Genomic DNA, 25,498 nt, shown 5'->3' on the forward strand with positions numbered 1-25,498 from the left:
TTAGAATAGAAAACTATTGATAATAATAGTTTGCGTCTAACTTATCAGAACTCACTCAACTTTCTCTTAATTATTGTACGCCGTATGGAACTGCGTATTAATAAAAACAGACGTTGAAATTAGTTTGTGAATTCAGTATTTGCAGTTGACAATTTTTGTTCAAGTAGTTCAACATTATTATCGTAGATTCTGTATATGGCATCGACTTTGCCTTTATAACTATAATCGTATAATATATATAATATATGTATATGTAAATGTACATCAAATCGCTTTTTCAATATTTATGACCGGGGATGATTTTATTATTTCTTTTTTTCTCCAAAGGATATGTCTCGGTTCGCGCTTGCTTAGTCACACTGCACATTGATTTTTGTAGCGTATAGCTATCGGCCGCGCGGAGTTAAAACTACGAATCATATATATGTACGCACATACACATCCACACCCAAATAATATATATATATATATATACACACACACACACATATTACGAGTATATATATATATAATATGTATATTGAGAGCGTTTGTCCCTTTTATCGTTTAACCTATCTCCGTCGTCGTCGGACGCTCATATATTAACAAGATATTATCGTTCGATATAATATTATTATTATCATTATTATTGTTGTTGTCGCCGTCATTATTATTATTATTATTATAATTTAATGACTCGATCGTAGTCTCGCGGTCGCGGGTGTACAACAAACGATTTTATTTTTGTTGGACGCGTAATTTTTAAATTTCCGTTCGGCGAGGTCTAGACGCGCAAATATATGGCGGTGGCGGTGGCTGTTTGACAATCATCATCGCGGGACGACGTGGAAAGGGGGTTGCCATGGATACCGGGGAGTGTGCAAAGGGCGTTAAAAAAAGGAAACTGTCAGTCGCACGCGGGTGGCTATACACACACCAAGCGATACCGCAGGGTACTAAACTGTCTCTATATACTGCTGTGCTCCGCGCCGCCGCCGCCGCTGCTGCTGCTGCTGCTGCTACACTTGAAAAGTGGCTCTACGCGCAACTCGGATTTGACACTAAACAATACGCGTACAAAAGTCGGCGCTTCTCTCCGCGACGCCGAATATAATATTATTATAATAATATAAACGTATCGTTGTCATTATTATTATTATTATTATTGTGCTCGACGCTTTTGTTTTCGATAAGCGCGTTTTTTCCCCTTCATTTCGCATTTTACATTATTCGCGCCCGAGGTCCGGTACTCGGCATTAGCGATTTTTATCGCTCTTTGTAGTTAATGTTTACATCCATTTCGCGATAATATCCGATTTCGTCTTTGGTTGTTCACGCGTCGTACACGCACGCTACCGACGACGCCCGAAATCACGAAATCGCGAAATCCACGACGACAATTTAATATATTATGATCGAACAACAACCGATCGATTTGTCCGGTGCGACATGGTCGTCGTCGACGGTGCCGCCGCCGCCAACGTCGCCGATGCAGCCGCCGCCGCTGTCGATTCGGCAGTACGCGCCACTGCAATAAAAATAATATAACGATAGCGCCGCCGTCGTCATCTGCTTCCGATGGTGCCGAAAACGAGAATATTCCATCCGCGACACCGATGTAGTGATGACGCTCCTCGCGGCTCAACCGTCGTCGGGACCACGTCGTAAACGGACGATTATATTTGTCAACAACCGCGGTTGGCAGCTTCTCGCAGTCACAGGTACACTTTACACATGCCCATAATATTATAGATTTACATAATATGTACTAAGTAACCGCTCAAATAACGAAATAAAATAATTTATAGCTATACTTATATAGTTATGTGAATCACGAATGACGATGGCTGCAAGTATGTGTACTTACTAGTTACTCGTGTATATTGTGTTGTGATGTGTCGTCGGAACTTTACGAAACATTATGTCATTGTTGTACGTATTCGTTTCGATGATCGTTTATTATACTATGTGTAGTATTATGACATAATATATTGAAATTTGGAAATAAAATAAAGTATTATAATAATTCAATGTAATATAATGACGTATAATATATATGTACATACAACTATATACCCGAGTATAGCTAACTATACTATTCATCAGTTTTATTTCAACTAAGTAAATAGTATAATTATTACCTTTTTGTATATATATATTTAGTATAGGTAAGAAGGTGTCAACATAAATATATTCATTACAACTAACTAGCATAGAATGTATCTATTCATTAAAAACGTAAATAGATATGAGATTACACAAATAATAATTAAATAGACGGACAATAGAAGTAGAATAAAAAATATACTTTATAAATTAAAAAATAATCAACGTAAATATTTAAAAAAGTATTGTAACGCAAGTATTAAATTTGAGTTTGATATAATAAATCATTGCCCACGAAAACGATTCTGAACAAAATCGGCTTGTCAGCCTACGTATATGTTACTATGTATTTGTATCACTAATTAAATGTACTATTAGTAGTTCTGTAGGTTAGATTATTTTTTACTGAAAACATTCCATGTATTATATGCTATTAATATTTAATTACTAAAATAGTATATATTTATATCATTTATTAAATTTTGAATATTAAGTCTTCCCATAGATTATTTTAAATAGGGTCGTAGTAAAAATAGACAAGATTATAAAATCAATCAAAACGTTTTTAAATATTACCGTAGTGCGTGCATATAAAATATAATAATGTAGGTATGTAAAATTTCAAATTCCATACGAAAAATATTATTGAATAATAACATAATAACTAAAATAGTTTTTGTATTTTATTCAAATATTGAATTTACAACAAAATTTGAATTTTAAATGTCTATAAAAAAGTTGTTTTTAAAATATTATTTAAAGATTTTATTTCCAGTAACCACTACAATAACTACCTTCTATTATATTTTCTATCTCATCAAATTTATAAATTTTCGTGTAGTGCCCAATGTTGTCAAACTGAACTAAAAATCGTTATAAAAAGCGTGACTTTGTATTTCTAATATTGTATTATAGTTATAATACAATTTATAAGAAATCTTGTATTAAATTTTCGAGCTTTATGAAAAATTAACAAATTTTTTACCAATACCTATCTATCGAAAAAAGAAAGATCAAAAATATTAAATGTCTGTAAATAGTTCAAAAAGAATCAAAGTATTTTGATAATTATACCATATATATAAAATTCTAAGAGAAATATTTTGTGAACATTTAAAGTAGTTATTTACAAGATTAGTTTATGAGTTAAGCTAAAAATACAAATCGATATTGTCGAAAACTGTTTTTCGCTTAAACATTTCTGTTTTTGTCTACCTCCTCAATTATTATTATAAGTACTTTTGAGTTTTGACTCACAAAAGTACTAATTATATTCACTTATCTATTAAAAAATACATTGAAGTTGAAAATTTAAGAATTTTTTGTACCATAAAAAATATATCTTCAGGCATATAAAGAAACTACATAATTGTAAAATCAATATATTCATTGCTCCGTTTAGAATCTAAAAATTACAGATACATTAAAATCAAATTAAATAATAGTATAATACCTATACTTTATTTGATCAGAGAATTATAAAAAATATTTTTTTCGCAATACCTAGTGCAGACATACAGATTTATAGTCGTATTTACATATATGCGATACTTTCGAGTAAAAAAATTAAAGAATTAAAATTAATAATTGGTAATAGGCATCTATTCATATAATTTTTATACTAACTCAATTCTACTGAATTATGTTAGTTATTTTTTTTTTTTAATTATATTATTGATAGTTTAAAATAAATATATTAGCCATTTTAAGATAAAATCTATCTAATTCTAATAAAAATCGTTAGAAAAATTAGTGTTAGAAACAGTACCTATAAATCATGTTTATACTATTATGATAGCCTTCATTGTATCAAAATGAGTACCTATATATTTTTTAAAGTTTTTTTTATACAATATATTATCTTATTCTTAAAATTTGGTATCAATAAGTACCAATGATTTTTAGGCGAATGTTTTTTTCTTCATCAACATTTTCAGCTAATGGTAACTTAATGTTCACTGATTATAATATTATTGCTTTGATTGATCTTCATTTATTTAAAAACTTTTATTTAAGAGCTATTTAAAAGCTCATTGTAATATATAATATACAATTATAAACATTTTGAATCTTATTAGTTATTACTTAGTGTAATACTATAATTTATATTATATATAGATTTTATGTTATTAATAATAATTAATGATTAAGACATTTTCTTTAGTATTTTTCGTACTGAAACCATTTCCCATGATTTAGTTATAAAAACAACATTATATTATGCACTATGTAGAGTATCAAATTTTGTGGTTATGAGTATAAGATAGGTACTTGTCAATGATCATATTTCAAAGACTTTAATACACTTATAATGTAGTGATAAATGACCTGTATAAGATTAAAGATAATGCCTATTAATTAATACCTAGTAAAGTTCTAATGATTTTTATTCATAGTGTGTATCTACTAATTTTATTTAAATGTTCAATGCTCACTTTTACGAGTAGATTAAAATTTTCAATAATTTTTGTGTAAATTTGCACAACCTTATTATAACATGCATTTATATTACATACCTAAGTCTTGGTAAATATAATCTAATTATATAAACGTGACAAATAAACCAACTTTTACATTTTAACATTATATTTATATGCATAGGTACATCTTAACTATTTAACTATGTCTACTATAGTTATTTTTGTTGTCTCCTTATCTATATGAATTTGTTAAATCTTTTTATATCGAAATAAATATAAAAACGTTTATAATATCATACATTATATCTATTTTATTTAATCGTTCTAAAGAATCAACTGTCAATGTAATAGGATAAATGATACCATATTCAGTATGTATACGATAATATTATCACATTAATAATAAAAAGTATATTTTACATAGTAGGTACACCTAAGTTTATAAGCAATATTCACTAATCATCATAAATTGAGACGATTCAGAATTAATAAGTTTTGGTTTATACTGTTTATAGAGATTTTAATAGAACTACTATACATTATAAAAACTTTATTATTTTGTGACATTTTGCATAATAAATCAAAGCTGTAAATATAATTGCTAAAATTCATAAAATATGTATGCGTTTGTTATACAATACCTATTTACACACAGAAGAACAATATTACAGTATACATATACTATTACTTTATTTAATTATTATGCCTATTTGTAATAGTTAAAGTTTCTAGTATAATGTAGTACCATTAATCCATGATTTGATTAAATTAATATAGGTAATAATATAAAGTTTATATTATAATTATTATTAGGTTTTATACTTTTATTCTTGTTAAATAATACCTAATTGTTATTTGTTAACAGTTAACACTAATGTAATTTAATTTGAAAGTTATACATTTCATACTATATTACTGTAATATTAAACTAATTTTAATTAAAATACAATAACATGAATGGATAGAATGATTTGTTAATAGTAATTAATTGATGAATGCGCATGAATATAATAGACTATATTACATAACGTTTAACTTTATTCAAGGGAGTGATGTTTGAAAACGGAAATACTATTCAAGGGATAATAATAGAAATATGATCATAAGTTCGTGTCTTTTGTGTTGAGATTATATTTTATTAACAGTATCATTGAGCAAACTGTATATTTGTATTTGTATACATAAATATATACAGTTATGTACAGCACAAGGTCATGGTAATAGAGAAACGAATAAACGGTTTACGAGAAAATTGTTTGTCTCCAATAGCAGTATAATATAATACTAGTTATTTAAATTGACCAATAAAGTTTTCCATAGATCACATACTTCGTATACCAAGACTAATTATACACTACATTATACCAGTCTAAAAGTAAAAAATATCGATTGTTGACTAACTGAAATAACTAGTAACTATAGTATTATTGAGCGAACATAATTTTTGGATATAATAATAAAATAAAATATGGTTTTCTTATAAATAATAATAAGTATCGGTTTATAATTCCTATACCTACTATATAGTACCTACTCAGTAATGGTAGGTAGTAGATACCTATATAGTACGATATATTATATTTTAGATTTTTAACAAAGTATATTATCATAAAGCCTAAATAGTTGTATATTGATTTTGTAGTAGTATTTTTTTAATATGTTAAAAAGCGCAAATATAATTTTATGTAACACGTGTTTTTGATTGAAAAGTGGATTTAGATTGCGTTTTGTATTAATAAATTGTAAAATATCTATTATTATTTGTTTTTAAAATTGAAAAAAAACTTGTGAAACAACTTCACTTAAAGTAGTTTTGAATTGTGTGTGGTATGAGAAAGGTATTGGTTTTACAATACTTTGTTCTTTATTTTACGGGTTTCTTCTTAAAATACTTTATTGGGTTCCTAGCAAAATGTTCAAAACTTTTTTACGGCATCTCGCATCTCTACTAATTATTCTCTATAAGATGTAATATTTTTAATTTTTCAGCAGATTCTGAAACTGTGTCAAAAAATCTATAAAACAATAAAAATAATAATGAGAAAATGTAAACAATTTCTGCTTTAACTAAATATTGATATTTTTGACTAAACTTAGCTTTTAAAAATTTCTGAAATTGCATCGTTATTAGCTAGTTTAGTCAAACATACTCAAAGTTTTATCAAAAGTCATTTTTTTGTAAATAATAGTGAAAATAATAAAAAAAAATTCCTACGCCTACCTATAGTCACTAACCTATATATATTTAAAATACAATACTCATATACCTATAACCTAAGTATAATGTATAATATACTAAATAATATATTAATTATTATGACTACGAATTATATATAAATTTAAAAATTTTCCCATTTAAAATAAATAATTAACATATTCAAACTACCAAGGAAATAATAAATTACCTCAAATAAATATTTATATTTTATTAGTTACATTTTTTAAACGTTTAAACTAAGTTTAAAGGGTTCATTTGGTATTATTATGCGCATGTTGTAAAAATAAGGTAGTTCAAACGTACAAAGTTCACACAAAAATGTAATCCCCAATATTTTGATAACTAAAACATTCAAAGAAACCATGCAGTAGACTGTATAGTATCTTGTATGTATAATGTAGGTTATGTATGTCATCAAATAAAAAAATAGTAGATACCTATACTTTCATTTTAAGACACTATTACACAATCTAATGACATCGTGATCGAATATTACTATAATAAAGGACGTGAAAAAGAAATAATATCATCACAAAAACCTCTTTTTCAGATAGGACTAAAGTCCATACAGCACTAAAATAGAAAAAACCTTTGTTTCATGAACCTTAAAAACTCTGAAATTGAGGTAAAATATTCTTCTTTTCATTCTCTCCGTCATTTATAAGTGTATCAGTCTATTGTCTCCATCAAACCCATCAAACCTATTGTATATTGTGCAATATACTTTCAAACCTTAATTCTCGTCATGTCTGAGATAAATTTTAGTTGATAGTTTATAGTATGGAGAAGAATTTTGATATTAAAATTGAAGGGAAATAATTCTGAACGCTTTTTTTTTACATAATGAGTTTAAAAATAATTATAAATTATCTTCTATGAATAAATACAAGCCAACTTTTCAGATAAAAGAATGTAATATTATAATATAACCTATTTAAATTGTATTATTAAAAAAAAAACAGTAGAAATCGCTCTGCTGTATAGTTAAATATTCAATATATTTATCATAGACTTTGGTTTTATAAAACAACTACAAAACGCTCATTATATATTCTTTATTAAATAGGGTAATATTTTAGTCATCTAAACATGCATAAAACATCGGTGATATCATTACTTTAAAAATTAAAGTTTGAAATGGTTTTTGTTCCTGATAATTAGAAATAATAAAATAATCACAAATACAACTAAATTTTGTTTTTATGAACTTGAATAACATAATTTTAATATTTTTTTTTCTGTAACAGCTGTAAACGGTTATTTCATAATAAATTGTATAGTACTATTATAGTTGTATATCACTAATATCTGTATCATAGTTATAGAATTAGGATAAATATTATATTAATTACTTAGTATTCGACCTTGTGTAAAATTTATGTCATATGGTACCTAGGTTAAAACTTTATTTTTGAATATTTTTATCTTGTGTTTACACAAGAATATTTATAATCAATTTGTTTTCTTACATATTTTTGTAACAAAAAAGTTAAATAGACATTATGTACAAGTATGTTAACTTAACCTACGTTCTTAATTTTAGAATATTTATGTGTATAGTAGAAGTTCTAATTTTTCTTTTTTAATACGTCAAAGTCATTAAATTGATTTTCTAAGATAACATTTATAAAATGTATGAAGAGAGTTGTAATATATGCATAGGTATATTGTTACGATAAAAACAAGTATTATAATTATCATTCATAATATAATATCCGTATACGTTCTAAACCACGTAAGTATACAAGTATATTTATTAATATACAATGAGTTTTCTAAGTTAAAAATATGGGTCGACATAAAAAAATATGAAAAAAACCTTAAAGTTTCTAATACAAAAAAAAACATTTTGTAAAACACAAATATTGACTGAAAAAATAAGTCTTTATATATAAAAAAAAATACCTTGTATTTAATATTACATTTTGTAGGTATATTATTTTATTATTAAGTTAGGTTTATGAAGTTATTAATACAATTTAATTCTATGGTGCATTCCGTCTACCGAGGTACTTTCCACATGTTTAGTACTCGTAAACTTTTATTCTATATTTCTAAATGACTACATTGCTCGCCTAAGAAAAAAATCGAACTAAACAATGTCTAATATGAATCGTATAAGATCATGAAAAGAAGAAAAACGAAACTTAAAGATTGAACTTTTTATTTTTGTTGGTATGAAAAATCATAAAATATAATTTATATAATATAAATATTATAATATATTATCAATGTTATAAATATGGAATACTAATATAACTACAATGGAATAATAAATCAACTATCAAATAACAAAGGAACGAACATTTTACTTTGCACGTGAAATGCATAATAATAATAAGTCCTTATAGTATATAATGACAATAAAAATGTTAAATAATTTTGAATAATTTAATGAATTTGAATACCGTGATACCTAACTATAATGATATAATTTTATTGTATTTTACTTATTATTTTATTTTAATGTAGTCGTATCAAACAATTTATAAATTCAATTTTGTCACATTGTATGGACTTTATTTTTATTAAGTTTGAGATCTTACCATTTATTTTATGGATTATAATTAAGCTTATTTATGAATTATTGTTATGCTTCGTAATATTTCCAACGAGCTGTTACAGTTTTAAGTCTAAAGAGAAAGATAAAAACGTAGAAATGAACAAAGAATTACAAAAATGTTTACGCCTCGCCAACCCTCTTCCCTCTTATATTACAAACAACAGCTGATGAAATATAGGTAGTGATGAGCACTATACTGAAAAATATAAATTTTACTTCTACAAACGTTATAATGGTTCAATTCATGCTCCAGACATAGTTTTGCAAAAAATAAACTGCATTATATCACGTAAAAATGTTTACTTATCATGTCTGTATTATTAAATATTTTATAAATATTATAATGAAATGTAGGTATCTACTTATGGAATTTATTTTATGAATCGTACAATATAATATGAAATAGGTATTTGTAAAAATATATATATCACTAAAAATCAATAAGGTAAATATCTATATTTTAAAGTAATTTGGTTTTCAAAAGTTAATTTGAAAAATAATCTGTATTCTGTACATTTATAAATAATATATACCTATAACCGTCGCTATTGATTCACAAATATTTTATAAAATATGAAAGTTAAAAAATAATAAATAATAATATGTAAATATGAAATATAATAATCAACATTATAGATGTTTTTGTACTTAGTTATGCTTTATAGATATTACTAGTAGGTATCTACCTAAATATATTTATTAAGTTAATATGTATGTAAATATTAAATAATAATGAATTATTTAATAACAAATGATTGTAAAAACTATCTTTTTATTTTTCCGAATTATAAATATTTTCATTTAAATAACAATGAAATTATAAGCATAATATAATAATTATTAAAAAAACGGGCTTAAGTTCATAAGGATATCCAATAACATTCTTTGCGAAAATAACTGAATGCCATAGTCCATGACGTTATCTTTTGATCTCTACTATTCCGGAGAAAATGTAAAATTTTTCCTTTATTAAACTTACTTACTAGTTACGTTTCACCTTTATTTTGTTTTATACGAATTTACAATCTTATTTACTCACCTTTTATTTTTACATAGAACTACATTATTATAAATTATTAGTAATAAAAATGTCTATAGTTGAGTTATATAATCATTATTGTAATACTATTCAAAGATCACTGTGTTTGTAAAAAAACACAAAAAATACAAATTGATAGTAGATCTATCTCAGTTATGATTTTATAATGAGTAATAATTTCATTTTATGAAATATTAATATTATTAGGTAGGTATATCAATATAAACAATCTTATATAAGATTCTTTGATCATTTGAAATTTGTTTTATTATTAGGTGTAATTATAATATTTATAATTAGATACATTTAGGTTATTATAGAATTTATAAGTTAGAACAGTACTGAATACGGAAAATGATTGGCCGAGATAGAATTAAGGATAGTAAAGGCTGAAAAAGCGTTATTTGCCTTAAGTAAGTTCATACATCAAATTTATTTACAAAAAAAAAAAACCAAAACTAAATTATACATACGACATTAATAAAATCTATTCTTACCTATGGCTGTGAAGCATAAATTACCACCAGTATTACCAAAAGAAATCTTAGGCCTTTGAAAATAATATTCAAACCAATTTATGATAACAAAAAAGGAATGTGGGGAAGAAAATTTAACAAAGAATTACAGGAAGAGAAAGGAATGGTTTCAGTTATCAACTTCATATAAAGACATAAAAATAATTTAATAGTTATGACACGTGATGTAGAGAACAGAGGATGATATAAGCAGAGCAGTTATTGAGTGGAGATGGTTGAATGTTGTGGAAACCTTAACAAAATGAGAACACAGAACGGAGAGAATTAGCTCAGGATCGAGAGAAATGGAGAGAGATGTTGTTGAACATTTTTAGAAAATATTAAATGCTAAAAGAAAAGAAGATACACGATTAATAATATAATTTCTTTACATTCTATTCATCTTAATATATTATACAGATGATTAGATAGTTGTAATTATTGTCAGATTAAATTTTTTGGAAACTTTCAAATAAATAAAAAATGTGTCAATTAAACTTAAAAAAAATATTTATTTATTTACTAAAATAAATTGTGCATTTTTCATTAACAGGCGAAGAAATTCATATGTTCTATTGAGTTGTTCAGTATATCAAATTTTGACAAAATGAAGTCGATTCCTTCCAAAGCACTACTTTCATACGCTTCTGGATCAAAAACTAAAGATTTTATAACATGTACTATAATTCTTCTCCTTTTAATTGGTGGTAAGTACAAAATATATTATTATATTATTATTTAATTATTTCTTAATATAAAATTTGTAAAAACTTCTCAGTAAATAAATTTGAATTATTAGAAGAATTTAAAATTTAAAATTTACTGTTGTATATTTTTATTTGTATACTTTAAATATGTATGTATTATATAAAATGGTCAACATTTTTAAACATTTTATGTTTATACTAATTATTAAATATTATCATCTTTTATATCTATGAGTATTGAGTATTTTTTTTAAAAAGTACCTATAAATTATTTATAAATATAGATATTATATACTATATAGGTACCTATTAATAATAATAAATATATTAATATACATTTATTTTATTTTATTCACTACAAATTTATTTGTGCATTTTCATTTTTTCTAATGATCTAAGAAATCATATAAACAAGTAATGACCCATTTTAACTTGTAAGTACCATCTGTCTCAAATTTAAAATTATAAGAGAATAGGTTGGGCTTTTGGGCTCATCAAACTTTTGGGGTGAGAACTTTATTACTAAAGTTAATTTCTAAAAGAGCAAAATTAAAATACACATGATATTAAATCCTATTGTTTTCTTAATCGTCACTGTCTCTGAGAATTTAAAATAATTATCTATTTAAACTTTCATATATAATAAAAATCTATTTAATTTTTAAAGGTAAGTAAAATATAAATATATTTTCCAACGTAGGTAGGTACTAAGTATTTTATTATATTAAATCGCAAATGTCGTGAGTGACGTTAAAAAAATACTACTTCAACTTAATTTTGTACTTATTTATAATATTAAATAGTGATCAGTAATCATCATAAAAAATATGATTATTGTTATTATTATTATTATTTAATTTTAGTTCATTATTATTGATTTATAGATGGGTAACTTAATAATTTGTTTTTGCTGCATCTAAACGTATTTAATCATTACCAAACGTAATGTGGTATCTATTATCTTTTCTTGTTTTATACATAAAGATTAAAGACATTATATAGGTACCTAATCATATTTATTGAAAGTGATTTGAAGTTGTATCTTACAAAATATATAATATCTCGTCCTAAATCAACAGCTGCAAAAGATCGACGTTTTAAAGTCACGCACTTATATGTATAGTACTTAGTGTCAAAAGTTTTTAATCTACTTTACTCAACTTCTTCTAAACTTTAATTGTATATGGCTCATTAACCTAATTTTTCTGTAACTTTCTTATTCTTCAACATTACCTTTATGTTTCAAAACTACAATTTTTTGTTACTTATTTAGCACTCTATTCTCTCTCTTCTTTAAGGACTCGCTGAAAACATTTTTCTAACTGCTACTCCTATATTACATATTCGTACTTAAAAGTTATTGTTATTCGTTACATTCCAGTATTACACTCTATCAAGTCTATGATACGCGTGTCATATATAAATCTAAAGTCTGGTTATTACGTAAAATATATATTTTTACTAAATACATGTAGTTACTATTTTACAAAATACTGTAAATTTAATCTGGCTTTATAATATATTTTTAAGTTTATATATTTTATTGAAAATAAAATATTTATTTCACTATTAAAAATTTTAAAATAAGTTCGGATTAATCTTATTACTCTTATTGTATATTATAAAGTATACACCACAATAAAATTCAATGTATTGCAATTACGCAACTACTAATTATTTTATTATCTTGATTCTTACGTACTACGTAGACTACACTTTATCCCTAAAGTTCAACCTAAAAGTTATTAAATAGTTTAAAAACTATTGAGATAACAATATATAGCATAATAATCGTATATAAAAATATGTAATAATAATAAATTCATGGTTATGGAATATAAATATAACACCGAAAACCAATTAGGTAATAATGAAATTATATAAAATAATAAAGATGGCCGATCGCTCGGCATTATAGATAACTATTATAGAATTGTAAAAGATTATATACTAAAGTATATTTTAAGTTTATTTAATACAGTTGCAAGGAGAGAGAATAGGATTAATTACTGCAGTTATGTCAGACAGAGATTTAGTTAGTGGAGCCAGTGGAAGATTTAAAATAAACTTGTTATTATTTGAGATTTTGATGATATTAGGATCAGAAGTTAAGGAAGTTAATGAATAATGATGGCTTAGACTTAGTGCTGGCGAAGCGAGATATTAAGAAAATACACGGGGTATGGATATTTGATTTTTGAGTTGGATGTTTAATTTTATGGGGCTTGTATGTAGATTTGAAATTTGGGCAACTTTTATAGTTAGCTGTGTAATCGCCTCCGTATATGGCGCACCTGGCAGAATTAGTTTCTTCTTTGAAAATCAGTCATCAGGAGTATGATAAACATAATTTGAAGTGGTTCCATAATTTTGAGTAATTTGTAGCACTATGTTGACCACTCTTTGATTTATAAAAAAATTCCATTTTTATCTCATAATGTATAGGTAATAATGACGATATTGATAGTATATATTATTAGTAATGGGTTGACCAATTTTTCTAATGTTAACGATGCATTAGCTAGAATTTGGCTAAAGACTGTATATAGTATCGGTCGTAAGAGTGGAGTGGTACAGGTTTTGGTAAAACCAAAGGTAATGGTAATATGGTATAGGAAGGTATGGAAGTTGCTGTTAGTTTTGACTACGTGATCTATGATTAATAATTTTCATGACCACGAAGATGAATAATTAAAAAGGTAGGTGTTGACCTTCATGAAAATCATTGGTATACTCTTGAGTTGGACGTGTTTTTGAAAGTAATGACATTTTTTATTTATTTTTTTAACAAATATTGGCGATGCATGGAAGTTATTAATTTTAAATTGATTATCACAGGCTATCGTTTTAATATTAGATGAGAAAAAATAATCTCACCTTATTTTTTATCAATTGATATAGAGCAGCGACGCAACGATAACGGTTTGGAGAACTAAAGTTTTTTGCTTTTTTAGCATTTTGTCCTGGATAAATAATTGTAATGGATAAATACCATTTTAGATCACCATAATTTGCATGTTTGATTTTTCATTCCGAATCCCACATGGCACATACCGTAAAAATTGTAAGGCATGATGCATTTCAGTATCGATGGACCTTGATTAGTATACTGTACGCAACAGCAGATACGGAGCATGAACAGATGTATGCGTAACTTATAAACTCGAATTGTCACTATTTAAATTATTGCAATGACCAAATTACCTAATGATTTTTAAACTTCAGTATCAACTTAAGTCTAACACACTGTATAGTAGAATTAGACATAAGTAATTTGTTTTAAATTACTTATATTTTAGTACAATACTATAAAATGTATAGCATACATTTTATTATAATTTATAATATTATACTCATCGTGTTGGGTGTACCGGTACAATATAACAGTGACTCAGTGACAATAATAATATAATATATTGCACTGTTTTATGTTTATTTGAAAATCAGAAGTCAGCATTAACAACCACAACGTATTCTCTATTGACTATGCGTACTTACATAAAGACCCTTCTATATCGGCAGATGATTAAGAGCCGCTACATACATAATATAAAGTACTAGCAATAAAACAGCCCCTCGGGGACCCCGCCCAGTAGAGGGATCTCTGCGATAGTCATATTGTCAATACGAACAATCTAAACATCCGTTTTCCAGATGTGACTCAAATGTTTTATTTTATGCTAAACTCATAGCGTAGTGTAGCAAGTACAGTATACGCGCATCAGAGCAGTGAACACTATAAAATACTGTAGATTTTTTACAACGTTTTCAATAGTTACTGAAAAATGTAACGATTTGTTTAAAATAAATTTACATTTATATCTTTTTGAAATAGGTAGTATACGTATAACTGTTTAATTTATTTTTGCAAATTTGTAAATTATAAGTACTATTTTTTTATTACCTATTTAATGTTTGTAGTTTTATTTATTTAAATATTACAGAATATTGGATAATAAACCTATATAGATATAATTCTACTTTTAAATTTCTAATATTCTAAAATATTGTTTATTTTATAAACAATGATACTTACCAGTTTGTTGATGTAGATAGAAGTATTGATTATAAATACTATTATTTAAAATCAATGGTAGTAGGTGCGTATTCAAATACAAGTAGATTTTATATCATATCATTTGAAAAGCTGTGCACTAATTATTATAGTTAGAAAATTAAAGTTAGGTTAGAAAGTTACTTTTAAAGTAATTTTATAATTTAACGAATCAAATTCAATATACAAATTATCAAATATACCTAACGCATTAAAAATAAAAATAATTAGTTATTTTTAAATATTTTTTTGTTACTACAAAAATCTCAATGCTCCGTAAAACGTAGATCTAAAACTATCGAGAAGTGCCGCTGACTAGATAATAATTAATAATTAAATTTTTCGATAATAAATTGATACATTATTCTTATAGGTAATATTATTTTCTGTTAATACTTAATCCATTATATTTCTTGTAATACACTGTTAAAAAATGACTTTATAGTTTATAGTACCTATATAATATAAAATGAATATCGTTAGTACCTACCTAATTATTAATTTAATGAAATACCTTACATTTGAATTTGAACAGACGGGTGTTTAAATTAAAATTTTTAACTTTTTTAAAAAAAATACTAACTATTAACTTTTATTCTAACCTATAAGTTATTATTTTCACCTATTGACTACTAATTAACTAGTAAGAAATTAAGAAATTCTAAGAATTTATGTAACAAACTAATTTATTTAATTTTTATATTATCGTTACTAAACTTTAACCATAGTTGAAAATAATTATCAACTTATCCATCTTTGATACTACGTATTTATTTTATATTACGTATTTATCTCAAATATTGATTAAAATATTACTTATACTCGAAGACTTGGTAACTCTAAACTCTAAAGTCTATGAGTCTATAGTTTCACTTTCACGTGAAATACGTTTTCGCTATTGCGAAATAAAAATAAAATTCTCGATATTAACACATAAGTATGAAGCATTAATTTTATTAAATTTTATTATTTTTGTTTGAGGTTATATTTGAAATTTTCGTTGATTGCCCATTGAATGCAATTTACCTACTTCAATTGTAAAATGCGTTCATAATATGATCCAAGTTTTGTGTATTAACACTAGATTCTCGAATTAAAGTTAGATATATATCTTTGTACATAAATTATTCAAAAATAATTACATGATGGAATACATGTAAAATATATTTAAAATACCTGCATAAACAATGGTATTAAAATAATAAACCTTAATTATAATTAAAATCAATAATTAATAAATAAATAAATAGAATAAATATTATTTTAAATATGGTTAAGATTTTTGTTTTACTTAAGTTTAAAGTATATTATTATAAATTATAATATATTGGTTACCAATTTAAGTGAGTTTGAACTGCCCACAATTCCTTCACATACATTAAACATTTGTTTATGACCACAGTTAGGGCTTATAGTTGAATGTAATCGAAAGCCTATGTAATATTTACGTGACATACATATTTATATAGTATACATCAGATTATACCTAATATTATTTTAGTTATAAACTATAATAACTAAAATGTATATGTATATTAATAAATTTAGAGATTTTATTTTATGATTAATTATTATTAAGTATACCTACCTACCACAGGGTTAAAATTATAATTTTCTTGTATTATAACGCCTAACTACATACTAATTTTCTGTAATTTATATTTTCTAAAATATCCAATTTTAGTTCCAAAGTCCGGTAAATGTAAAATAAAGTTATTTATATGTTATAAAGAAAAAAAAATATAAATACCTATATATATACTTGGGAAAATTCGTTTTAAAATTTGAATTACCTCCAAGGTATATGTATCTACATTGACTATATATATATATATATATATATATAAATTATAGTGCCGTTCATAACGATTATCCGAAATATATTGACTATTTCGTATTAAATTAATAGTTATGAAAAATTGCTGATTCTTGATCTGAAGTAAAGTATCTGTATTATAATCGAGATTGTTTTTATTTGATTAATAATTAATTAAAACATTACACAACGTATTTTATAGATTTCACTTAGGTATACATAAAAAAAAATAATCATAACTATAAAATATTAATAAAATTTATTATATTAGATAGTTATGTAGTACCTACCTAGATTTATGCATATTTTAATGAAAAATTGAATTTTTTTTTTTGAGGTTCCAAATAAACTCGTAACAAAAAATATTAATAATAGATAAAAATAATAATTATCGTACTATACATATTATTGTACCAGTTTTATTTTAGTAATTTTTAATTATGTATGTTTAACATTCTAATTAATGTAAGACTTTTATAAGTTTTTACTTGAATCGCTTATGTAAATGTATTCAACTAGCGCTAATAGTTTTAAGCTATATGTTTGCTAAATGGTATATTCAACATGAAACACATCAGAATTGTTTTAATTATCTATACAACTTTTGCTTACAAAAATTATAATTTCAAATTTTTATTTCAGTTTTTAAAGTAAAAATATTGGTGATTAGTGATTATAATAAAAACTACCATAACAATTATATATAATATATTTTTATATAATACAGAACATAGAAAAAACAGATTTACGCAGAATCATTTTCTTTATGATTTTGAATAATCTTAGAGTAAAATCACCCATTACAACAATGATAGAGAATAATATTTTTGAGGGTATGGCATATCGATTTGTATAAATATTGTCTCAAACCAATTTAAACATCATTTAAATTTACAATATATATATTTTATTTTAAAAGTAGAATTCAAAATCAAATAACAATAAAATACAAAACCGATATGTCATACTCTCAAAAATATTATATCCTCTATAGTTTTTGTAATAGGTGATTTTATTCTAAGATTACTCAAAAATCATAAAAAAAATCGATTTTAGGTGAAAGACTTTTATTTATGTTGTACCTAGGTCTGCGTCGACTGAGAAAGAAAATAAATATTTGTTAAAATCAATAATAATATGTTTATTGTTTAATGAATGATATATTACACCTTATAAATTACAAATAGTTTTATATCATCAGTAACTAGGTCATGTTATTTAAATATCTATATAATTCATATAAAACATTATCATTAATGATTATTATGTGAATCGAATTTTCACTTATTAATAGAATTATGTATATATTTTTAATTAGATACTTGAAAGTTTTTCTGTCATTCTAATAATTTTCAATGTTTTTACAGATGTCAAAACTATGACTCACATCTTGAGGCATCATCAGCAAAGAGACAATACTGGGTTGAGTACTTTAAGCCCTTTAGAGCAATTAACTTGGCCTCATTCAGATGTGAAGTTACCATGCGGAATTGTACCCGCTTTAAATGTTACGTCCAATTGGTTACAAATGAAACTTAAGTGAGTATATTCTTGCAGTACACTACACAAGCTCATAATTAAATTCAAACACAAACATTTACATAAGCACTTAGAGTTTAAAGAAATGTATTTAATTTTAATTAGGAGCTCCCTAATTCCTAAATATACATTTATTAGGCATGGACACAAAATATTGTTCTAGTTATAGGATATAATAGCATTATAAATTATGTTATAATATGCATCAATAGGCAATATAAGTTATTTATTAGAGTAAATCACTAACATTGTCTGCATTGGAAAATATTTTATTCAAACTGTAGGTTAGAGAGGTTCTCACAATAAATAGTTAAAGAAAATCTAAGTTAGTATATTATGTACTATTTTAGAATGTCTTCGGATTTAGAAATAACATCTTAATTAAGTACTGTGAATCAAAATTAGGAACCTCTGCTAATACCAAATAATGTATAAAATAAAATGAATTTAAATAATATTAATTATATTATAAGCTACAAATTACAATGATATTATGAATAATTTATGGTATCTAAATTATGTTCAATTACTCTAAGCTAAGTATATTTATTGGCATTTGTCACAATATATCGTTGTATAGCATTATAATAATATTAATTAAATCGATAGTTGATTTTAATTAATATTACTTAATACCTATCACGTTGGCTATCATAAGATTTAAAATGTGATATTATAATACTTTGACCTACCATCAAGTTTATTTTCCCATATTTAATAAATTTATTTTTAGAAAAAATGTTCATCAATTTTTTTTTTCAAAATGTATCTATGATATTTTAAAATTATATTTTAAAAAAGTTTTTACGGTTTTAAGTTAATTAGAACTAAGATTTCGAAATATATCGCATGACATAGGATGTCACTATCTTAAAAAATAATTAATTTATACTATTAACATGAGATCCCAAATAAAATCTCATACCCAAAAAGTAGGAGCTTTGTATTGTCGGGTGAGTAATACAATTAATTGTTAAGACTTTAAGAGTGACTTATTACGAGGTTTTATTGCTCAGTGGGCGATATGAGACCTTAGATTAAATCTCAACTAATTATTTATTTTAAAATAAAAAATCTTAAATAACCATTTGATTGAAATCTATGGTTATTAAAGTATGACATAATAAGAAAATAAACATCATTTCAATTTCAATTAAAATAATGCTTTATGGGTATTAAGTATGTATAAAATAAATTATGCATACAACCCATAATTTTTTTTAGTGATTTTCATTATTTAATTAGTAATTAGTATATTATTGAACAAAATTCCAAATACCATTAAAAAAAAAATAACGAAAATTCTAGATGCATGCTATCAAGCTGAATTAAAAGGACTACACACAGTACTACACTGTAAATGTCAAATTAAAGTTAAACGATTTATAACTAAATCTTTTAAAAAATACTATTCATTTTGAATGATGTTATTGTAGACATTTGTTGAGTTTTCGAATAAGAGTTCATGGAGAATATAACACTGTGAAAAATCTTTGGTGGTCAACGTGCTATTCACTATTTTATATTGTAAATATATTTCAACTACAGATTATCAAATTATTAATTCTACAATTTATTTATTTTATTTTAAAAAGTAATATATAGTAACACATTACTGTTACTATAATGATGTTATTGTTATGGTTGTTAAATAAAAATAAGATGGTAAACACTTAAAAAAAATACAATTAAATAATAAGTTGCAGATATACCTAAATAAATAACTATTATATAACCTAAAACATGTATGTAATAAATAAAATTAATTTGTTTAAATTACAATAGATGGCTGCACAATGGGAAGAACGTTGATCTTGGACATCGTTATAACCTAAACCATAACACAGGAGTTTTAGTTATTAATAATGTAAGGCTAGATGATAATGGGATATGGCAATGCGTAAACGAAAAACAATTAGCTAGAGCAATAAATTTAGTAGTTTTAGGTATTTTATTTTTATATAATAATAAAAATTATAATTAAAGTGTTGAAATTAATGATTTATGTTTTCGTTCTAGAAATTCCAAAAGAACCTTACTTATTAATCGACGGCCACCGTTTAGACCCAGGAAATTTATTTGTACCAGTAAAAGAAAATATGGATTTAAGTATAGAGTGTGTGGTTGAAGGTGGAAATCCAATGCCATCTCTACATTGGTTACTGTTTCCAAGTAATTCAAATATAGAAAATGAAGCCATGTCTTCAGGATTACTGCAATCCAACGAATCGTATCAAGAGAAAGATATTAGTCGTAGTTCAGCAAAGATTCAAAGAGTACTTAGAGCTCATCACAATGCTACTGTGGCGTGTATAGTTACACATGTTACTCTTGTAAACCCATTGAACACTACTATTCTTCTTGATGTTCAATGTAAGTTGATTTTTTAAAATCGATGCATACGAATAAATATTAACAACTCGCATGAATGCAATGTCGTAATTATAAGGTTTACATTAATATGAGTAACTCTGAGACAATATTTAGGGGATGTACGCAATTTTGAACTATTATTTGATACTAAAGCTAAGTTAATAAAAACTTTTATTGCAATTATTTTTCATAAGAATATTATTAATAATTACTTATACTAATATATTCAAATATAGTTTAAATTACATTATATAAAAATAAAACCATCAGAATAATATTACTAGCAAAGTAAAACATTAAATCGAGGTAAATAATATTATGTTCAAATAATCCTCATCTCTCTAACTAATTACTAATTACGTCACTGCGGGCAGTGTTTTAACCTTTTAAAATGTTTTATTAGACTTGCTGGCTTAAGTGTTATATTTTTAATTTTGCATGTGACTACAAAAATTAATAGGTTATTTCTGACAATAATCTCTCGTAATTTTGTAATCAACAATTTTTTTAATTGAATTTTTGTATTTCTAGATACTCCCTCTTTTGGAATTAGTAGAATTCCTGGATTTGGAATACCTATTAAAGAAAGTATTTCAGTGTCTCTTAAATGTGATGTTGATTCAAATCCACCATCAACTCCCGTCTGGCAAAAAGGTACGTTAATTAAAATTTAAAAATAAAATTTATGATATGTTTAATTATATTTGTTGTATATTTGTATTAGATGATAGTGCGCCACCTGTTCTCCAAACCGATGACGGTTTTTTAAACTTTACGTCAATACGAAGAAATCATAGTGGCTGGTATAAATGCACAAGCAGACATTTGTTATCTGAATATTCTTCAATTGGTTATTTTTTAAATGTTAGATGTGAGTAATGTATTATTATTTATTAGTATAATTTCAACTTAAAATTTAATTAATTTAATTTTTATATTTTAGACGATTTAAATGACCTTGATACAGTGCGCAAAGAATTAATTGAAGAAGACAATTCTGGTTCCTCCGAATCGGTTGAGGTCACTGTTGGTGGCGAAGTTCAATTAGAATGTCCATCAGGACCTAGTGCAGCAATACCATGTTGGGCTAAAACTGGCAATGATAATGATCTACAGCCAATAGGGCCAAGTAGTAATCTTCATATAGATCAGGTTTTATATCAAGAAGCCGGTGAATATAAATGTATTGTGGGAAGTAAGAATGAAAATTTAGAAAAGCTCAGGGTGTATACACTTCATTTGAATGTTGTCGGTCAGTACTTATTTTTATTTATGTATTATAATTTAGAATAACTAATCAGTTATAAATAGAAATACATTAATTAAGAAATATTAATCCTGAAGTAAACATGAATAAAATTCTTAATTTCCAGGTGGTCCAGTAATATATACTGAAAACAGGACTATTGTTGCACACGAAGGAGATGACACCCGATTGTCAGCAGAGTTTTGTTCTAATCCAATGGTAAACAAAGTTTTTTGGATAGCAAGTGATAGAGTTATTAGACCAGGAACCGCCGTAGGACAAATTACAGCTCATAACATAACTGTAAGTATAAAAGAAAAGTTTACGAGTAGGTAATAACTAATAAGTATATTATAGATACATTATTTTTGAATGAATATTGAACATTTTTATTAAATACTTGATTTGTTTTACATAAATTAAAAACCATATAGGTGTTACAATACTCTTTTCAAGTTAAGATTGAACCGTTTTCGCGCACATAGACTGTGGCGAGGATCGCCACCGACCACCCAAAAACGCTATGCGTTTCATCATTTTACTATTTTAGTTATTGACCATCAGTGTCGGTGCTATCGCTGCAGTGTATACGAAAATTCATAAATCGAAATGAGGGTCGTGCAGTGGAAGCACCGTACTGATAAGTTGATAAGTTTTAGTCGACTGAGTAGTTTAAACTTATACTTGAATAGAGTATATACAATGTATGAACTATAAAGATAATATTTTGATTAATTGAAAATGTTGATATTTTAATGCGTTTACTATATTCGAGTCAGTAGTCTAGACTAAGGGAAGCCAAGATTTTTCTATTTTATACCAGTTAATTAATGAGATATGTTCAAATGCGCCATAAAAATTAACACTTTTACATAACTTAAAATTAAGTAATATGTATCTGTTTCTTAGCAAAAATTCAAATTACTAATGTTTTCTTACATTCAGTTTTATTAAATAAATTATAATAAAATTAAGTTTAAAATTATTTTATTTAAATTATACTTAAATAAAATAATGATTTGGGTACCTACTGAAGTACTAAAATTATATTTTTAAAATAACTAAGTTCTAGGTGTTAAGGTAATATTATTCAAACATAGATACAGTGTTTGATTATGATTTTAATGATATCAAATATCAATATTGTATTAATTTATATATACAGGACAACCTCGGCAATCCTTTTTTTGAATAAGAGAACTGACGGATTAATGAATGTGCCATTTGATAAGAAAAAATTAAAAATTGAAACATTACTTATCCAATAAATTAATTGAAATACGTAAACATAAATATTATTATAATTATTTTTATTTTTAAACAATAATTAAAACAATTTACAATTAGGTATTTTGAATTTATATTGAAATACAAAAAATGTTGAAATTTTTTAATGGTCCTCAATTTTTGTATTATACATATTTTTTTCCTTTCTTAATTGTTCAATAGATATTCAGGTTTTTTCGTATTTTTTTTTTTTTACCAATAATAAAAAAAAAGAAATACCGAGATTGTTCTACCTACCTTGTGTTCATTGGCGATTAATCATATTTTACCCATGGATATTATTATATGTTTTAGTCATCAACATCTTCTTATTGCCAAGTAGCTACTCTCACAATACAATCGGTAACACCCATACATAGTGGAGAGTATAATTTGATCGTCGGTTCCGGTAAAACGTTAGTAGAAGCTACAGTCATATTGAGTGTGACAAAGAGTACACGAAACAGAGAGCCCGTCCAAACATCTAGTTCACATTCAGTTTGCTCAAAAATGTTTGATAATTACTTAATTATGTGTTTAGTTACGTCAATTTTTACGCATTTAAAACATTAATTATTATTTACTTTTATGTTATACATTATATAAAAAAAAGAAAAAGAACAGATTGTATAGAAGTTCTTATTGTTGTATAATTGTTGATTAATAATGCATGTCGCACGGATATGTGGTTTAGGTAAAATATTTATATAAATATAATTATACTATTTAATAAAAATATTTTGAAAACAAAAATATGTTTGACACCAAGATATATAAAGATCCGTCTAATATAGAAAACTGTAGTAACGCAAATTCAATAATAAATTATTTTATATTCCTAAAATAAAAGTGATTAGATAAATGTTTGAGATCTATATGTACATTGTCTGCATAATATGCCATTTAATCTAACCTTTATAAAAACGTGTTTTGTGATAGTAAAATATACAATATATAATATCATCTTATTTTTACTTCCTTGATATTATATCGATGTATGTATTTAAAATATTTATTTCCTAATCTTAATATACATACCAAAATATTGGTATCATTCATCAGAGACTAGAGTTGTGTACTACAGTACGTACGTCACTAATCGCTATATATACTAGTAGAGTATACCCAAGCCCGGAATAAGGTAAGAACAAGTTAGGTCTTGGGTCGGATATTTTTCTATAAAATATTTTTTGTGCACATTAAAAACTAAATTAAAAATGTTCAAAGGTATCACAAAAAATTACTAAATGATAGGGATTATAAATGAGTAAAAACGGGAGTGGTATACCGCATACAATAAAACGCAATATAGTACAACTAATACAATAAGGTACTTATAGGTATATAATTCTTGAGTGATAGTAATAATTAATATCTCTAACATATTCAGACATTCAGTTACTATTTATTAATTGATAACCTTCACATAAGGTAACAATATTTTAAAATAATTTATAATTGTATATAAATCTATAGGTATTAATAAAACTATAAGAGACAATTTTTGTGAGTGTGTGTAAGCGATTCATCTGCAACTATAAATCTATCATATATTCATGATTCTGAAATTTTGTGCGTATTCGCAGTGGTACTCTCGTAGTCAAATTGTATTAATCCATCAGCTAAAGTAGCAATGCGTAAACTTTCTTCTGCAAAC

General features: G+C 25.2%; 1 protein-coding gene across 1 annotated transcript; it reads left to right on the forward strand.

The window, feature by feature from the left end:
• The first annotated feature begins 884 nt into the window (after positions 1–884).
• LOC114123246 (CD166 antigen) lies at positions 885–24,809 on the forward strand. Its single transcript, XM_027986148.2, has 10 exons — positions 885–1,700; positions 11,394–11,547; positions 18,785–18,956; positions 20,742–20,902; positions 20,976–21,329; positions 21,861–21,983; positions 22,054–22,200; positions 22,273–22,581; positions 22,703–22,878; positions 24,157–24,809. The coding sequence occupies exons 2-10, from the start codon at positions 11,448–11,450 to the stop codon at positions 24,412–24,414; spliced, it is 1,800 nt and encodes a 599-aa protein (XP_027841949.1). The 5' UTR covers positions 885–1,700; positions 11,394–11,447; the 3' UTR covers positions 24,415–24,809.
• Positions 24,810–25,498: the final 689 nt, after the last annotated feature.

Source organism: Aphis gossypii, chromosome X, assembly GCF_020184175.1.
Source record: "Aphis gossypii isolate Hap1 chromosome X, ASM2018417v2, whole genome shotgun sequence".
Taxonomy (NCBI): Eukaryota; Metazoa; Arthropoda; class Insecta; order Hemiptera; family Aphididae; genus Aphis; species Aphis gossypii.

Coding starts and splice junctions, on each gene's coding strand:
- LOC114123246 (XM_027986148.2), top strand. CDS start 11,448: ATGAAGTCGATTCCTTCCAAAGCACTACTTTCATACGCTTCTGGATCA. Junction 18,957..20,741: donor TGGTTACAAATGAAACTTAA/GTGAGTATATTC, acceptor AAATTACAATAG/ATGGCTGCACAATGGGAAGA. Junction 20,903..20,975: donor AATAAATTTAGTAGTTTTAG/GTATTTTATTTT, acceptor TTTTCGTTCTAG/AAATTCCAAAAGAACCTTAC.